The sequence below is a fragment of the Haplochromis burtoni genome, unplaced genomic scaffold (assembly GCF_018398535.1).
Source record: "Haplochromis burtoni strain Fernald_Lab_line unplaced genomic scaffold, NCSU_Asbu1 Contig_305, whole genome shotgun sequence".
NCBI classification, from domain to species: Eukaryota; Metazoa; Chordata; class Actinopteri; order Cichliformes; family Cichlidae; genus Haplochromis; species Haplochromis burtoni.
The window spans coordinates 410,818-428,952 of NW_024582666.1; the positions used below are offsets into that span (position 1 = coordinate 410,818).

The following is an 18,135-nucleotide window of genomic DNA, read 5'->3' on the forward strand; positions in this document are numbered from 1 at the left end:
CAGCAGACTAACTTTTGACTCACATCATCCTAACAAGGTTCTTAAGCAGTCAGCAGCTCTTTCAATCATCTAATGAGGAGGTCTTTAAATACTGACACTGGAGGGCTGTAACCAGGAGATTAATAATGTTGCCACGGATTAACGTATGCCGTAGTGTTCAACATGAGCAGTAAATTGTCCCCATTATAGTTAGCCAAATTGAATACTAGAAGTTCCTTTTGTTCCTACAGTAACTGATTACTTTGAAGCTGGGATACCAGTAATCATTTTTAAAGAATCGTCTTTTGTGTTATTTTAATAGAATTTATTGCACTTAATTAGATTCACACTGAATCTAAAATTATGTTCATCGGGTCTTTGGCAGACTAACAAAAGTCTATTATAAACTGTAGCATTTTGGGTTTTAAGAGTTTTAAAACAGCCTCACTGAGCTGTGTTTGCAGCCACAGGTCCAACTGTTGACCATGTCGGTAAGTAGTGAAAAAAATCAGCAGTTCAGACAACAATTACCAACTTCCTATTGTTCGGCGTCTTCCCTTAATACACTGACAGTTTGTTTGTAAACCAGAAAGCATGCATGAATATTTATGGATGCCAACATTTTTGACATTTCTCTGAATACATATTGCAAACTGCTGTCCCTGTAACATGAAATCATTTGACTTATAGCAGCAAAATGTTGAGTACAATTAAAGTTGTCTGAGTGAGAAGCCGAGAATCTGCTGCAAGATTAAATTAAATGTCTGTTAGACTTGCAGGCGCTCGCTCAAAGACCCCGCTGCTTTTTTTTAACAAACACAATTTTTTTAAAAAAAGGATCATCTTAGAGATTTCTAATATGCGAAAGATATCGATATCTGGCCTGTGAGAGACACTTCCACGAGGGAGAACGCTGTGATGGTAAACCAAATTGATTTTATTTTTCTCTGCAATTTTCAAAGTGACAGCCAATAACAAACTGCTCGCTAAAGTGGTACACCAGGGAGCAGAGGGAATAAAGTTCATCAATACACATTTAGCAAACATCTATTAAATGTATGACATGTAGGATGGAAGGAAGAGAGCAAGCAGAGGAGGTTGAAGGTTGTGAAAAGGATGATGGATTGTAACCCAGATGTCATTGCAAATTAGAGGATGATTCTCTGCTGATTGAAGAGAAAATATCACAGAGGGCAATTTAGCCCGTCTGCATTTTTAGATTTTACTTGTGAACAAATTACCTATTGATTTCATACACAACTCAGACAGATCACACAGAATCAAATTGAACTCGTAAACAGCTCGTAGCACTTTGCTTATTCTGCTCGGCGTTGAAAATGACATCTGAACCGTTCAGGTGGCGTCAGATACGAGCTCAACTGGGACTTGATGAGATAAATTGACATCCAAATAGTCAGCTGAGCTAATTTTACGCCGTGTGTCCTCGAGCAGTTCTCTTCTGTAGACCAAGTTGGAATTAAACGAGCTAAAATTACGACAGAAAAAAAGCAAAGAGCTAACACCGCCCAGTAATCGTAAGTTACTTATCGCTGATTAGTTAAAGTCCCACATCACGCTTCTGATTGCTGCTGACAAACTGCAGGAGTTTGTTGCAGGGAAGTAACTGCATAATAGAAAGAGACAGCATTGTTCGGGCTGAGATTGCTGGTAATTTATTTACAATCTCATGCTGAGTAGACACAGTGGTCGAGGATGTGTTCAAAGATAGACTGCTAGCAGGGAAAACAGACACTGTTAACTTTCCATCAGCTCCAAAGTATCAGTTTTAACATGTTGAATCTTTTTCAGCTCACATGTATATCAGTAACCTTGCCTGTTTTCTGTGGAGTGGCAAACTGGCGATGAACATATGACGGCTTAGTGTTTGTTGGAACTTGAATAGCTGCTTCCATCTTTCTGAGATGGATGCAAACTGCCAAAATATCATTTAAAAATGTACATTTCTAGTTTAAATGTGAATTCTAATTGGAAAAAAACTTACATATGTGGTGAATTAATTGTTTCTACATGAGGATCATTTCATTTTTGAAAGGCTGAAAGTAACGGTGCTCTTTGTTGCCAACTGCATCCAATAATAAAACCTCTAAAAGCCTAATCAGCAGACCAACTCCACACAGAGTTGGGCTTATGTGTGCATCTATGTATGCATTTGTTTTTATCAGTAACAGTGTCTATAAATGTTGTTACATTTAAGTGAAATCTAACCCACACAGCTCATTTGCAGACCTTGTCCCAAGTTTGGTTTAAACTAACGGCACAAAACAAACAGTAAAGTAGAACCAGGAATAGAAACAACGAAAAGAATATAGATTTAAAAAAAACCTGTTTGTGTCTGTGTGCGTCAGATCAGGAACTAGGTAACAATAGAATTTCTCTCTTAAGCTCCAACCTTTCATTCTCGACACAACAACAACTATTTTTGTGTTTACAAATAAGAGCAACGCAGTGAGTGTCTTTAACAAGAGAGTTTCTAAAAATGTGCACCGTTTTCTTATTTCAAGTACAGAAAATCCCAGTCTGTGCTCTGCAATGCTATGCCAAACATTTTTGTAAGATTAATTTTTGGGGAATTTTGTGCCTTTGTTGAAGGGATAGTGTGTCAGACAAGATGATGGGGAGAAAATGAGGCGGGGATGACATCTAGAAAGCATTATGCCTTTAATAAATGGGCCAATCAGCCATCGATGAGGTCTGAATTGACTGCCTAGTGCATGGACGCTGTGAGGTCTTTCCCCTTTCTGGCAACCATAATCTCACAGGCCTTCATGTGGGAGCCAAACATCAGCTCCCTCATCAAGAAAGCACAGCAGAGGAAGTACTTCCTGCAGCAGAAACTCAACCAGCTGAGTTCATTGATGGTGTACTTCTGCTCCTCCATCACCATCTGGTACGCTGCTGCCACTGCCAAGGACAAAGGCTGACTGCAGCGTGTCATCAGTTTTGGTGAGAAGGTGATTGGCTGCAATCTGCCTTCTCTACAAGACCTGTATGCCTGCAGGACACCGAGGCGAGCAAGAAAGATTGTTGCTGACCCCTCCCACCCCACATGTAAACTTTTGGAGTCACTCCCCTCTGGCAGGAGGCTGAGGTCCATTATTGTGGTCCATGAGGAATATAAACCTCATAGCACAAGAATGGTTTCTTCATATCTGCAGCTGGAAAACTTGACAAAGCTTTGATCCCCTCTTCTCTGTCGCGTTGATGATTTTTATTTGTTCAATTAGCAAACCATTACTCAGGCTGCTGAAAATGTACATATTCGACTACTGCGGACTTTTACATTATATATTCTGATTCTGTGTCAACAAAGCTTCAAGCAGCTAAAACAAGATGTTTCACATGTTTAGCTTTCAGCGGTTTGTGCAGGTCTTTGTTACAACACTGATTACAGTTTGTTTGCAAGTACCACAACAGAACAACAGCAGCGTTAGTGGATGTATAAGTAGCAGGCTCACTGTACATCTTCATTCCTGCACTTGTTTTTATTTCTCCATGTCTGCCAAGCATAAAATCATATAGAGATGGATGGAAGCCTTATCAATTTATTCATGCTTTACAACATGCACGCAGCAATAAATAATAAGACATCTTAGGATGTACAGTGGGATCCAAAACATTCTTCTATTTTGCATTAGTTCCCAATTTATCTCAAGAATATTCATGCCAAATGATAAAACCAGCTTTGAGTGAATCTCTACAAAATTTACATAAATTTTAGATTATATCTGTATTTGCTTTGCCCCCCTTTTGACAGCAGTTCTCGAGCCGCATCGGCTCCACAGTTTTATGCAAAATCTGATAACCCACATTATCTCAGCATGATCTGACGTTCGTTCGAATGGTTCTCATGGTGTCAGGAATGTTTGGCTCTCTCAGTCTTCAAATGAGATTAAAAGGATTCAGTGGAGCTGAGGACTCCTTGGTCTTTGGTCTTAAGTGCTTGCGAACCTTTGATGTGTGTTTGGGTCATTATTCTGCTGCAGTGTGAATCCATTTCCAAGATGTGAGGATGGAGTATCGAGAAGTGCTACTTCTTCTCGGTAAGAGAGCTTTGTATCCGGAGCAAGTGACCGATCACAGCACTTCACAGCAAATCACCAGTAACACCAGGTGGGAGCTTGGTCTCTGCATCCAAGCGATCCAGCTGCTTGACAGCACGGATATCATTAATCAACATGAAACCTAACTTTTAAATCACAGCGTGTCGCATTTAGGGACATTTTGTGTGTCAGGGCATTTCCAGCTTTTCACATCTCGTTTCATGTCACGCTGTCAACATCACAAAAATGTTCGGTTCCCTTACCGCCACTGATTCTCTAAATGATACCAAAATTATACCGTGGCAGAGTTTTACACAGTAAGGCACTGGTTTTCAGTCACAAGGTAGCAGTAGTGGGATTCCCAACCCAGATCCACCTGTATAATGTCGTTTCAACCCTTTATTCCCACCACCTTGTTGCACTCACACTGCACTATCGCTCTTTTTTCCTCTTCGCCTCCTCACAACCCTCTCTTTTTGCCATAAATCTAAGACTTGGATATGTCAGTACAAATGTTTTTCCTTCTCATCATCCTCTTTGAAATGCTGTTATGGCTTTGGCCTTGTTTCCTCTCCTGAGATGTGGTTTAGATATTGCCTCTCATCCTCTGAGACCACTGCTAGACAGCCTTAAGCTCAAGAAGCCCCTTCCTCTTTAAAAGGTTGTTTAGAATAACAATTTGACATCAGATGCCATGCGACAATTACCCTTACTTATGTTCTCTTAGAAACTATTTCCTCCTTTTATCGTCTCTCTTGTTTTGCCACCGGAGTCTTCCTACCGGAGACAGTTTAGATAACCTTTGTATCTATTTATGTTTAAACTGTTCAATTTCTTGGAAACTTTTACCATGAGTTTCCTTATTGGCATGTCTTTATGTTACCGGTCGAATGAACAGATCATGGAGGAGAGACTGGCCATTTGACCCCTAAATAAGCGTGTCCATTAGGCTACAGTGCACGCCTTACTGTTAAGCTCTGAATCTCAGCACTTCTGGAATTATTAACAATGTTGTCTTTCATCTGCTAACCTGTGTGAGCTTGGTCAGACCGCCTCCATCGTTAAATTGGCAGCTGAGCTCAACAGACTCTGTGGGATACGCCTCCAGCTCCTCCGCAACTTGCACTTTTGGAGCCCCAATTTCTGAAAGCAGAAGAAAGAGAAAGGAGAAGAGAGATTATGCAATCATTCATATCATCATATTTCTTTGTAATAAAATTAAAAGAGGAAGTTGAACAAACAGGGACTAAAAGAGGTAAGAATCTGAGAGGAAAGCATTTTCAGTGGGCTTTTAATTAAATGCACTTGCTGTGACTGATATTTTCCCCTCCCACGTTTTGTTTGCCATGATTGTGAAGGATCAACCTCCTTCATTCATTATAGATAATTTAGAGAACTATACTCAAAACAGAGCGAGAAAGAGGATTAAACGAACAGGAGACCATGAGAGAAAAGAGACAAGCTCCTTAAAGAGAAAGAAAGAAAAATTCAGAATCATTAGTCTTTGGTAAAAAAGCCTCAGGCAGAGGCTTCCTTCACCTGGGTCCTCCTCATTACAGTAAAGCTTGTCTACCAGGAGACATCGCTAGGGGGCGAGACTCTAGGAACACGGTTGGTTACTTTGCCTTTCATCTGTTTGCAATTCAAAGGAAGGCACCTGTAACTTTTCCTTTCAAGCTGAAGTGAAAAGTGTTGAGGGAGCAGAGAAGGTCAACAAGGCCAGCACAGGTTTAATGAAAACAAGCCGGGAGAGCCGCCCTCTGCGATCAAACTTAAACAGAGATCAAACACATATGCTAACAGCCAAGCAATGCCTCAACACTGTGTGCCACCTGTTGACCCGCAGGCTGTGTCAGAACACAGAGTTTAAACTGGACAAGAGGAATTAGTTCTTTAACATTCATCCGTCATTCTGTAATTGACTGACTCAGCTCTATGCAGCTGCCAGACCTCCTTTCAAACCTATACTTTATCCCTTTTTATCAATTTGTAACAAAATGTCACTGTGCTGCTGTGATACGCTATTTTCTTGCCAACAAGAATTGGTGTTCCTACCCATGTATCAGGTTTCTTTGTTCAAATACTCTCCACAGGAGAGCCGGACGTCCACTGAATTTCAGATTGATCTGCCAAACAGAACTGATGTTGCAGAAAATGCATTTCAGGCTTGCAACAGAAGTGCAGGAAACCCTGAGCTAGACACATTCTGCAAAACAGCAGGTTTAAAAAAGTGCTCCTCAGAACATTGCTTTAAACTGCATGTAGGCTCTTTGTTGTGTTGTTTTCCCCCTAGTGAGAAAATATTCACTTGCTGTATAAATTTCTTAAAATTGAAGGACTTTAATGAACTTGTAATTCTTGTAGCCAACAGAGGGAGAAAGACAGAAAATGGCTCAACCAGAATAAGAAAGAAAAATGAAAAGACAAAGGATCAGAGAACTTGTAATCCTTTCTTAACACAATCTGGGCCAAATCCAGCAGCTCAAAGTGTTTGGCAACATCCATAAACAATCATATGAGACTGGGAGTGACATTTTAAGCGTGTCCAAATGTTCATGCTTTGCAGTCAAAATGTTGTTTTTCACAGTGAGCCATCAAACACTCATTTGGAGTAACTTAATGAAGCTTTTCTCTTTCTTTTTCTTTTTTTTACTTGACCTGCTGCTTTCACTCATTCAAGCTCCAGATCCCCTGCTGACCCGGGATCAAATCCTACCAAGGCCTTTCTTGTCTACCTCCCCTTAGTCTCTGCCCTCTCAGCCAGCTTCTGTGCCTGTAAAGATAAAATTCTTGTGGGGAGCCGGCCTCTTACTCTCACCACAAGAAAAAGGGGATAAGCACTCACTAACCGCTAGCTATAACCGCTAGCTAGCCTCGGGTGTGTTTGGAAAAAGCCTCTTAGTGTGTGAGGGATTGATTAGGACAATATGTTACATTCTGCACCACGGAGGTGAATGGGCTGGCCGGGATTTAGCCCGAAAATCAGCTGTAAAACGCAGTCACACTAACAAAAGAAGTGTGAAGGTTGTGTGCTGCAGGGGGTCTTGGGTTGTTTTGGATTTACAGCATGCGCGCATCCGCATGTCCAACCATGTGTGCGGGAGTGGATTTTGTGTGTGAAGTCATATGCATGCTTTACAGCGCAGGACTGATGTGTGCATGTGTGATCGCTGTACGTCAGAGTGTGCGCATAAATCACAGCATCTCACTGTAATGTGAGTGCAGATAAGACTGACTGAGTCACTCAAGCACACTTTTTACCCCAAGGGAGACAACGGGCTGTCAAACCATTTATCCATTCCTACTGTGGGTCCAACACACTCACACACTCAGACACACACACACATATAGACATGCAAATAAAATAAATTAAGTTTTTACACAACCCGACAACAACAAAAACAGCAGAGTTTGAATCTGTTTTCCCCATTTGCTTCTCTTTCGCTGACATTTTTGTTCACATTTGCTTTTTTCTTTTCTCATAAACAAAAACGCGGATTAATTTCACCTAATTAAACACATCAACACACAACTCCCACTATTCATAAAGAAACCGAAATGCAGAAATACACAGACACACCAGATGGTCTCACCAAAGCCATGAACCACATAAATGTTTGGGTTATTCATAGTGGTCAATGAAATCTCTTCTGTGACGCACGGGGAAAAATATAATAAACAGAAACAGGGAGAAAAGAGAGGAAGAGGGGATGATGGTGAAGGAAAATGAGGTGTATTGAGGTTAAAAGAGCTAAACAGTGAAAGAAAACGATGTCAGGAAGAATATGAAAGGAGCTTTGAGAAGGATGGTAGAAACATTTATTTAGAGGAATAAATATTACGGAATAAACGAGGAAAAGCGACTAAAGGAATGTCTGAAGCTGAGAGAGGTGGAGGAGTAGACTGGAGGAGGAGGGGAAGTTTTAAAAATGGTCAAAAAGCGACACGAGGAGAAAAAGCTAAATCCTTGAAAAGTAAAATAAGGGAGCAGAGAGCATGAGATGACACCACAGATGATTCATTTCCTCATAGTCAGATGGTGACCGAACCTACTGGCTCCCTGAGATGAGACGAGTGAGAGGGTGAGAAAGTTTTCATTCTGACCGTACATACACACCAGCGTGATCTCAGCTGCAGCAAAGTTGCAGCTTGTTTTGAGGTTAACCATCCAAGCTGATACTTGTTTGCTGCAGTGTATAGGCTACGTTTTAAACACTGACATTTAGTTTGTCAGAGTATGCAAATATAATACATCGTGTGGAAAAATATCATTTAAGCTACAGAAGACTTGCATGAAAAAAAAAAAAGAAAGCTCACAAAAGTTGTTGTCAAACATGAAATCAGTCTCAAAAGATTAAAAAAGTGGGTATATTATGTTAAGAAAACACTAAATACTGGTTCTATCAGCTTGATTATGGTATCTCTGGAAATGTAGTGATAGCAAAAGAAACCGAGACGTGACTATCAAACACTAGGTGAGAGTGAAAGGTAAAAAATAGTTCCACAGCAGCTTCCTGGTTCATGGTAAGTAGTAAGGCAGACAACACTGTGATATGTACTGAGAGTGCAGAGAGGTGGAGGTGTGCTCTGGAGTGAAGAGGAATGAAAGTCAGCAGAAGCAAGACAGAATAGGGGAGATGGGTAACAGCGAGGCTGCAAGGAGCAGAGGTAGTGACGATAGATGAGTTTAAAGACCTGTGGTCAACCATAATAAGCAACGGACGGCACACAGGAGAGGATGGCAGAGGCAGGGGGGTAGTGGGTGGACATTAGTGTCAGGGGTGGGACAGCAGCAAGGATAACATAAAGAGAGGAAGGGAAGGTTTCCAAAATGAGGCCTGCTATGATATGTGGCTTGGAAACACTGGCACTAAAAAAAGAGAGGAGGTGGAGCTGGAGGTGGCCCAGTTGAAGATGTTAAGCTATTTGTGAGTCTGTTTGTTTGAGCACGTTTGCATGAGCGGCTTGGAGACAAAGTTAGAGAGGCGAGGCTGAGATGGCTTGGACATGTGCAGAGAAGTGTCTAACAAGTCTCAGCGGATACACTGGACAAAGAATGTTGAATATGCAGCTGAAAGACAAGAGGAGAAGGGTATAGACCTCAGAGGTTTATGGAAACAGTGAAGGAATACATGCAGAAAGCTGGGGTGATAAAGGCGGAGGCGGATGATCTAATGTTTTGACTCCTAAAGGAAGAAACCCAAATGAAAAAGAAGAAGAAAAAGTAATAAAAAGGTGTAATTGCATACTTGGATATTGGGTGAAGCTTTAGGCTTTAACTCCCCAAAAAAGAAGAAAAAAAGTCAAAATTCTACTTGAGTTGTTTTCTGTTATTTGCTTTTAGTAGTTCTGGTGCATAGAGACATTGCAATCAGTAACTGCCTTTATTGAATAGTTGTAATTAACATGTTGAATGCAAGTACTGCAGATGGGAAATGTGGGGAATGAGAGCAGGGGAGTGCCATGCAGCAAATGTCAGGCCCATCGGGACATGAAGTAGGTTCTCAGCTGCCGAGGGCGCTTTGGGCCATGCCACACTCACCCCAACTTCTAGGCCACTGCATCTCCGACAGTCTTTAAATCTTTAAAGATGCAGATGGGTGAGGTTCAAAAGACCTCAGCTAATAGCCAAGAAAGAGAAGTTTTGATTTAAAAAAAAAAATCAAATAGAATTTTTATTAAATAAAAGCAATCTGAAAAGATCAGGAGCCTGCTCTTCTATCGCCTAAAACTGGGGAAAGCTCTCAATGAACAGTCCAAGTATGTATATATTTTATTTTTCTTCAGCTTTATTGAAACACAAACTTTAAAGGTTGCTAAAGTTACTTACAGAAAACGCTCAGCCCTGTGAAATCAAGTGTCATCATTGCTTATGCCTAATTGTATTGTTTTCTGGAAGCATAACGTACAAATGTTTGTCCCGCTATCAAGGAAATTGGTGTCAGTGCACCACAATAATTCTTATCTTTTTAATCCTCTCCAGCTTGCAACCCCAGTGATCCCACAGTTTGCAGCTTATTCCTACTGGAAGTCACTGTGGATTGGAGCAACAGCTAAACACAAACAGAAAGTCAAAAAGGGAAGGTGTAGGTGAACAGCCACATTCTGCGTCTCTCTCAAAGCACCAGGGAGATGAATCACAGTTAATTGACATTTAGAGGCTTGTGGCATTTGCCTGTTTATGTGGAGATTCCCCATGTAGACAGGCATGCAGGAAGAACGTGAGGAATATGCTGATGGGGTGCTCAGTCATCCACATTAACATCCAAATCACATGCTTATAGAAGGCAATGAACCACAGCTGTTTTGTTTTGGAGTTTTCTGTCAGCCTGTCATGATGTCAGCTATGTCAGCTTTTATCTGGTTGATTGCCAGCAGCTGTCAGCTGATAAAAGTGAAAGAATGGATGCATTTGAAAAGCTCAGGCTTCTGCATGGAGAATGACTTTAAACATATCAGCGGTACATTATGAATCCATAGCTGTATTTTTTCCTTTGTGACTAAATCACAAATTGTTGGCAGCAGGGGATATATTTATGGCTGACCAAGGTAACAATCAGTAGAGGTTATTTTCCTCCCAAGCTGTACCATTTGCTGTAATTTTGCAGAAAATCCAGATTACTACTTTTACCAAAACCTTGAGGGATGAAAAATGAAGCAAATGCCAAAAAGTGCATTTTCATTCATGGCTGCTTCTAAAGGAGGTAAATCCCCATAGAAGCAGCTTTACAGACGAAATAATCACATTGACACCTTTGTGTAAAAGGACAGCTTTGGTCCCAGGAGCCAATTTAACCCTTTATACCAAGAAGGCTTTAAAATTATTTTTAGGTCATGGCTCCTTAGACTGAGAGGCTGATGGTGATTGAGGCAGATATAGCCTCTAGCTGTTTGTTACGTTTCACCTAATTCGAGTCACTTTGCATTTTTAAAGGAATTATGTGTCTAATAATGTGGCTCACTGTGTGATTAATAATAGTAGCAGCACGTGCTTCAGTTTTGTGAGAGAAATTCTAGTATTTTATGTTTCTTTATATGTTACTTGGCACTAATTAACAGGTGTCCATGTGTCGTGTGTGGAATCAGTCTGTGGATGGAACCTGCAAACTAATCTTAGCATTAGCTGATAACAACACTTAACCCTCTCCTCCTGATACCAAGAAATCAACACGGTGATGTCCAAAATGCTACAGTTTATATTTAAACTTTGAGTTTGAAAACCAGTGGGTGGTGTTAAAGTAGCTACATCCATCTTTTATTTACAGCAGGGGTGTCCAACACCGCAAGGGCCGGTGTCCTGCAGGTTTTAGATGTGTCCTTGATCCAACACAGCTGATTCAAATGGCTAAATTACCTCCCCAACATGTCTTGAAGTTCTCCAGAGGCCTGGTAATGAACTAATCGTTTGATTCAGGTGTGCTGACCCAGGGTGAGATCTTAAACCTGCAGGACACCGACCCTCGAGGCCTGGAGTTGCCCAACCCTGATTTTCAGTGTATGATTTACAAATGTTTTTTGTGTCCCCCTGCTTATTTCTCACTGTTATAGTTTAAAACAACTGAGTATTTTCACTTTCAGTTCTCTTATTAGTGTTTTATGCTCTGTTTTCATTTTTTATGGCCTGTTTCTCTGCGATCAAAGGACTAAGAAGAAAGGCCTCTATCCAAACTGAATAAAACTGACTAGAAGTACCTTTCACTTTTTCATAGACTCCATACTTCAAACTTTAGCTGAAGACTTCTTTCCCCCACTGAGTAGTTCAGAAACAAAAGTAGCACTTTACCGAACAAGGCACTAATTTATAGACTTCCGTCCATAACAGGTCTGGAGTCTTGAAATAAGTATTCTTCTACATCGCTGATTCATATAATATAAAATTGCCTATTTCGTTTCTGTTTCTTTTCTGTGCTCATTCACGAGCGAAACAACATCTGTCTTGGCAGAGCCCCCAGGTACGTGGTGTTAAATGCGCGATCACTTCGCTTAATCATATCTCTATCCTCCAGCTTTTGTCACTCGGGTATGAATGTAGGTGGAGGTGCAACATACCTTCTTTGTCGAGAGACAGCTGTCGAAAGCGTTGAGTGATCAAGCATAAACTGAGCTGTAGGCTGCCAATATCGTCACAAATATACTGTAACTGTGCTGCTAACGAGAGATGGAAAATGAAAGATTCATGCAATGAAGGTTTAATCACAGTTTCCTCACTCAGCATTGCTGATGGCATTATCGGAATTTTATATAAGAGCTTCGGTTACAATGGAAAATACATTTTTAGACGAAGGAGGAGTAAGAGGCGAACGATGGAGAGGAAGGCAGCAGTGACAAGGTGAGCCAGTACACCTATGTGAGACACCAAAGATGGGCTTTAGACTAATGAAGGTGAGTTTAGTTATAAATCTGAGGCCATGGTCCTCAGCTTGAAAAAGGTGGAGTGCCCACTCTGGGTCAGGGACGAGTTCCTGCCCCTAGTGGAGGAGTTTAAGTATCACAGCGTCTTGTTTAAGATGTCGGGAAAAGGGAGCAGGAGATCGAGAGACGGATTGGTGCGGTGGCCGCAGTGATGCGATGCTGTACCAGTCTGTTGTGGTGAAGAGAGAGCTGAGTGTAATAGAGAAGCTCTCAATTTCCCGGTCGATCTACGCCCCTATCCTCAACAATGGTCACAAGCTCTGGGTAGTGACGGAAAAAACGAGTTCGCGGATACAAACAGCGGAAATGAGCTTCCTCCGAAGAGTGGCTGGCCTCTCCCTTAGAGCTAGGGTGAGAAGTTCGGCCGTTCGGGAGGGGCTCAGAGTAGAGCCGCTGCTCCTCCACGTCGAAAGGAGCCAGTTGAGGCAGTTCGGGCATCTGACAAGGATGCCTCCTGGGTGAGGTGTTCTGGGCATGTCCCATGGGGAGGAGGCCCCGGGTTAGACCAAGGACACGCTGGAGAGATTAGATCTCTCGGCTGGCCTGGGAGCACCTGGGTGTTCTGGACTGGTTTGAGCTTCTCTGCTTGGGGTGCTGCCCCCGCGACCCAGCCCCGGATAAGTGGAAGAAAATGGATGGATAAGTTATAATTCTTCATGTAAGTGGTCGTGTAATTGGCTGATAACAGGGTTGGGGTCTTGAAAGCATCATATTATTATTGCTTATATTTAGTCGCAGAGTCTGAAGTTAGAACAGGACAACAGTAGGGATGCCACAAACGATTATTTTGATAGTCGACTAGTCACAGATTATTTTTGCGATTAGTCGACTAATCAGATCATGCATCCATTGGAGTACAGCTTATTGCACCAGCATGCATCTGCTCTTATATAACTATCATTAGCTTACAGCTTTAAGTGTTTAAGGTATGTGCTAACTAAAAATAAAGACAAGATGATAGTTTATTAAATTTTAATGAAATTTGCAGATTGTTTCGGTGAAGTTTAATAAACTTCTTGCTATCTAAAATATAACGGACACCGGAGTAAATTCTCGAGCATCTCACACTTCTGATAATCATTTGTCGTCTTGACGTTTATTCAGCTGTATAAAAACTATAACTTTAATCTCAGCCAAACCGATTTACTCAGGAACAAATAAAATACTAAAAAAAAGCCAAACAATAACATTTTGAAGTTATCTAAGTGACTTATATATATTTAACCTGAGTAGTGAAAGACGGCAGTGGGTTTGAAAACGATTTGCCGGGAGTCCAGTGTTCTCACGGGCTCTAGTGAGCCTTGCCCCCGGCTAGCTATCGAGCTAGTGGGTAACAGAAGTCTCCGAAAAGCGCTTTTGAAAATATGTGGTGTCCTGATAAACTGAGCAGATATTTGAGGTTTATACAGCTACATTCTCACCTGAAAATATGTTAAACGTTTATTTTGTGACCCAGAAAGAATAATAAGAGTAATATTAAAACTAACTAGCCGCCGCCATTGTTGTAAACTGAGCTGGGCTGTGCTATGAATTCTGGGACACAGCTTCTTCTTCTTCTTCTTCTGGGTTTAACGGCAGCTGGCATCCTTGTACATGCAGTGCTGCCATCTTCTGTTTCAGTCCGTTATTACACTCTTAAATCCTGCTACTTATTCCTGCGTCTTTTGTGATCTTACAAAGCTTCAAACGACACGTCGACTATTAAATCAGTCGTCGACGATTTTGATAGTCGACGTAATCGTGACTAGTCGACTAATCGTGGCAGCCCTAGACAACAGTGCGTGATATCAGTCATTTTGATCCACTGTATAGCACGTCAGCATCCATTAAAATCTCCTCATGACTTTCATGAATGAAAAAAATACAATTCATCAAAGGTCATGTGAATTAGAAGAGAAGAGGAAGGCGTTGGAGTTGAGTGACTGTCTCATCCACCACTAACTGGGGACTTGAATTACCGGTAATTGGTATTTGACAGCTCATAATCATAGCTATCTTTTCAGTAGCAGAGCACTGATCAACAACACGGCAGAGGGAAGCAAAAAGGGAGATTACTTGTCACAAGGACAGCTTTAGTTCCACACAAACAGTTACTGTATCAGCTCACACTCGACAGCTTCTGCTACATTTTAACAAATGTCACCTAAATACCAAGGCTGTATACATTCTCATTCTTTCCATAGATGTTTGGTTTTCAATTTCGAAAATGTTGGTATTTGTTTTATAAACAGGTGAACTGATATGGTCTGTAGACGGCGGTTTTTCTGTCTGGCAGCATTTATTTCTGTACAATTCCTATGAATCTTAGCCTTGACAACATTCAAAGTCCTCAAAGCGAAAGCTTGCCATCATTACTTCTCACTCACAGACGAATCAAAGTTGAGAAAAAGCCGATTCGAATCCGACAAATCAGATATTTATCATTAACGCTGAAAAAACTCCTTATGTAACCACAACAAGCACCATCCACTACACTTCAGTTTATATCACTGTTGCCAACAAATGATGTGACTACAGAGCAGACCATGTAGTGATTTTCATTCTGCATGAAACCAAATTTTCTAAGGATCATTAACGGTTCAGGTCCTTTCATTTAAAACAGACAAAAATAGTCAACATGCAACTGTTAAAAAACAAAATGTGCTATAGAAAAGGGCAAAAAAGTTTTGCAAGTTGTTGTCTCTCTGCACATCACTGACCCCTAATTACCTCGAGCTTGCAGGGGAAGCACCTAGTCTTTGGTTAATTAGATTTAGTTCTTGCAGCACATGTGATGAAAGTGCACAAGGTTGTTTACAGGAATTGAAATAGCAAATTAGCTATGCTTGTGACAGCTGGAATCACCCCGAACAATCTCTGTAAATGTGCAACTGTTGGTTTGATGATGAATGCTCTGTGTGATTAGTTCCCTGGTGTGATTTCAAACTCATTTTTCTCAGACTGCATCTGCAGGTGGAAAGAAGTCTAGAAATGTAACAGTGAAATGATAACGGCCACCAGGCACACTCAGGCAAGCGATAATTCAGGTCTCTGAATAGCGTCCATGAATACTGTGACAACTCAATTGTCTTAACAGTAAGCAGTTTATTGAAATGGAGGAATAATACTGCTTCAAGTCAATCTTTTATGTCAAAATAGAAAATTAAGTTGCGGCGCATCGCTACAAAGCGAAACGCGATTGGTTCTCAGTGAAGGAGAGGTAATTTTATATGAGAGAAATAAAGGATTTGCAAAAATCTGTGAAGTTACCAGCAAAAATGTTCCAATTTTGAATGATAATCCTTAATTTTCAATAGGTTAAAGAACTGTAATTTCAATTATTTTTGGCATTAATTGTCAGGCATGCGAGGTGATAGACTGAGTCACAAAGGCAGAAAAAAAATACTTTCAGTTTAACATTAATGGGTAGCTGACAGCTGAAATAATTGGCATGTTTACACTGTGGGTGGCTTTTCAGTGTTACTGTGCTGTCAACTGACAACCTATTAACTCCAGTTATAGCGATTTTTTTCTTTTCTTTTCTTTTTTTCTTTTTTAACTGGAACTGAAGGGCTGCATAATCCTCTGTGGGCTGAGAAAATGATATGGCCTATGGGCTTATGAAACACTTTCAAAATCCTCTGGCACTTATTTCCAAAAACGCCCAGTGGACAATCTTATAAGGACTGTACTGGTTTTCATTTCTGAAAGTTGGTATTTTACAAATGCACCATATTCATTCACCTGTATCTTTAAAGAAGCGTTAAAGCAGTTTTACAGCTGTGGTGTCTCTGTGCGTGTCTCACGATGAGAACTGACTCACCAGTAATTGGTATTTGATACTAAATGAGTGCTGCATATAGTCATCTTTAATCAGGTTTGAAGGCCTTTTGATGATAAATGTAGCAGGGATTTTCCATTCTCTCTGACACCCTTACACCGTCAAGAGCTTGATAAGGTTCATGATACTCCACACAAAAGCCATTGTTACAATAATGAATAGGTGGCAGATATGCAATTTAGTTACACAGTATAATTTGTAGGGCACCTTAGTGTAGATAGCTTATCTCCCAACTGCTCAGGTATTTCATGCATGCAAATCTACAACAGAAAAAGGTAAAACGGAGACATGACATTACAAAGGAGCAGTCCCTGTTATTTGCATGTGCAGAATGTTTAAAGGTGGCAAAAAGATGGATCTCTACACAAGAGTACTCGAAAGGCAACAAGAGGTTGCATTGCTGTTTTCTTGGCGTAATTTCTCAAAATGCAACCTTGAGAGTCTTGCAATACAGAGGGAAAAAAGTCTAAAGGGTTCATTTACAGTTATTTTCCTGTAGATTAATGAGCACTGCACTTGTCAAATACATGAAAATAATTAAATGGAATGGATATCTCTCTCTATATGTATAGATATATCTATCGATCGATCCATCGATAGATATGTGTGTGTGTGTGTCCCTGTTAGGTGTGACATCAAAACAGGCACGGACAATTTCATCCCACTCTGAGTGTTTTAGTCCTAAAGCTGACAACATAGCAGTCGGTTTTGGACTGAAAATATGTTGGTTTAAGCCCAGGGGCTGTTTTCACAAAGGAGGATTCCCAAGTTAACTGTATATCTTTGATGAGCAAAACCCGGAACACCCTTCAAAGCCAGAACATAGTCTGAAGTAAAAAAGAAGAGCTGTTCTGGGTGTTACATGGTGTCCAGATAACCCCCTAATCCCGCCTTGTGAGAAAGGCCCCAGGAAAGGCTGAAAATGTCTGGGTAAAGTGAACGAGAGTGGTTCTTTCTTCCTCAACAAATACTGAGGAAAGCACCCTTGAGCAAGGTATTTACCCCTTAAAGCTGTTCAGGGTGTTGTACTGTCTTTGTGAACGCAAGAGCAGGTGATGCTTAAAGAAAACCTTCAAGTTCACACAGTTGGATTAGACTTTCTTAATGATCTGCTGGGAATAATGTTGATGAACCCTTGAAAGGGTTTACTTCCTCCATCGAGTAAATGTTCCTCCTAAGTTGAAGTTGAATACTTTTATTTATTTTACACACTCCTCTTAAATTCCTCTAGCAACTTGTTTTTTTTATTGCCTGGTTTCTACAGCTCCAGCTGTTCCAGCATTCTTATCCCATCTACCTCAGCAAAGCTAATAATACCAACAACTAAAGAAAAGCGCTGCCCTCTTTCTTTTTTAGTTATAAAAATCAACCTTTCAGTTTCCTTTAAAATGTCTTACCCAGTAGCAGGAAAAATATTGCATTTTAACCAATCCGAATAGAGATGGTGTCATTACTCTACTTTGATCACATTGTGCAATAATCACAGATGTGAATAATGATAAGCAAAGCAAAAAATGTTGCCTTTTGCCCATATAAAGATCAAAGTTCAGCTCTTGATGTTTGGATAGGTTCTCCCAGGTGTTGTTCCAGCATAATGCACCCAGAGAGAAGCCGGAGTGTGTAATCTAGCGAACAAAGCCTCTTCACTGCAGGTTATGTTTACGCATTAAAAAAAGAACACCGACAGCAATGCCGAGGTAAAGAACAGAAGGTTCAATATTTTAGGTCTCTGTTTTCAAAAGCCCACCTTTGCTGCTCCAGCCCTGAGGTCCTCCTCTACAACATAAACAAAGCCGTGTACGTTTGAAAAGCAATGACAGGACAGGAGAACAACATATTCAGGAGAAAACAAATGTAGCAACT

General features: G+C 40.8%; 1 protein-coding gene across 3 annotated transcripts in view; it reads right to left on the reverse strand.

The window, feature by feature from the left end:
- pvrl2l (PVR cell adhesion molecule related 2 like) overlaps nucleotides 1-18,135 on the reverse strand; it is a 319,332-nt gene that overhangs the window by 191,218 nt on the left and 109,979 nt on the right. For all 3 annotated transcript variants that reach the window (XM_042228113.1, XM_005941205.3, XM_005941204.3), the window contains exon 2: nucleotides 5,071-5,183. In XM_042228113.1, coding sequence (XP_042084047.1) covers nucleotides 5,071-5,183 — 113 coding nt within the window. The remainder of the gene's footprint in view (nucleotides 1-5,070; nucleotides 5,184-18,135) is intronic.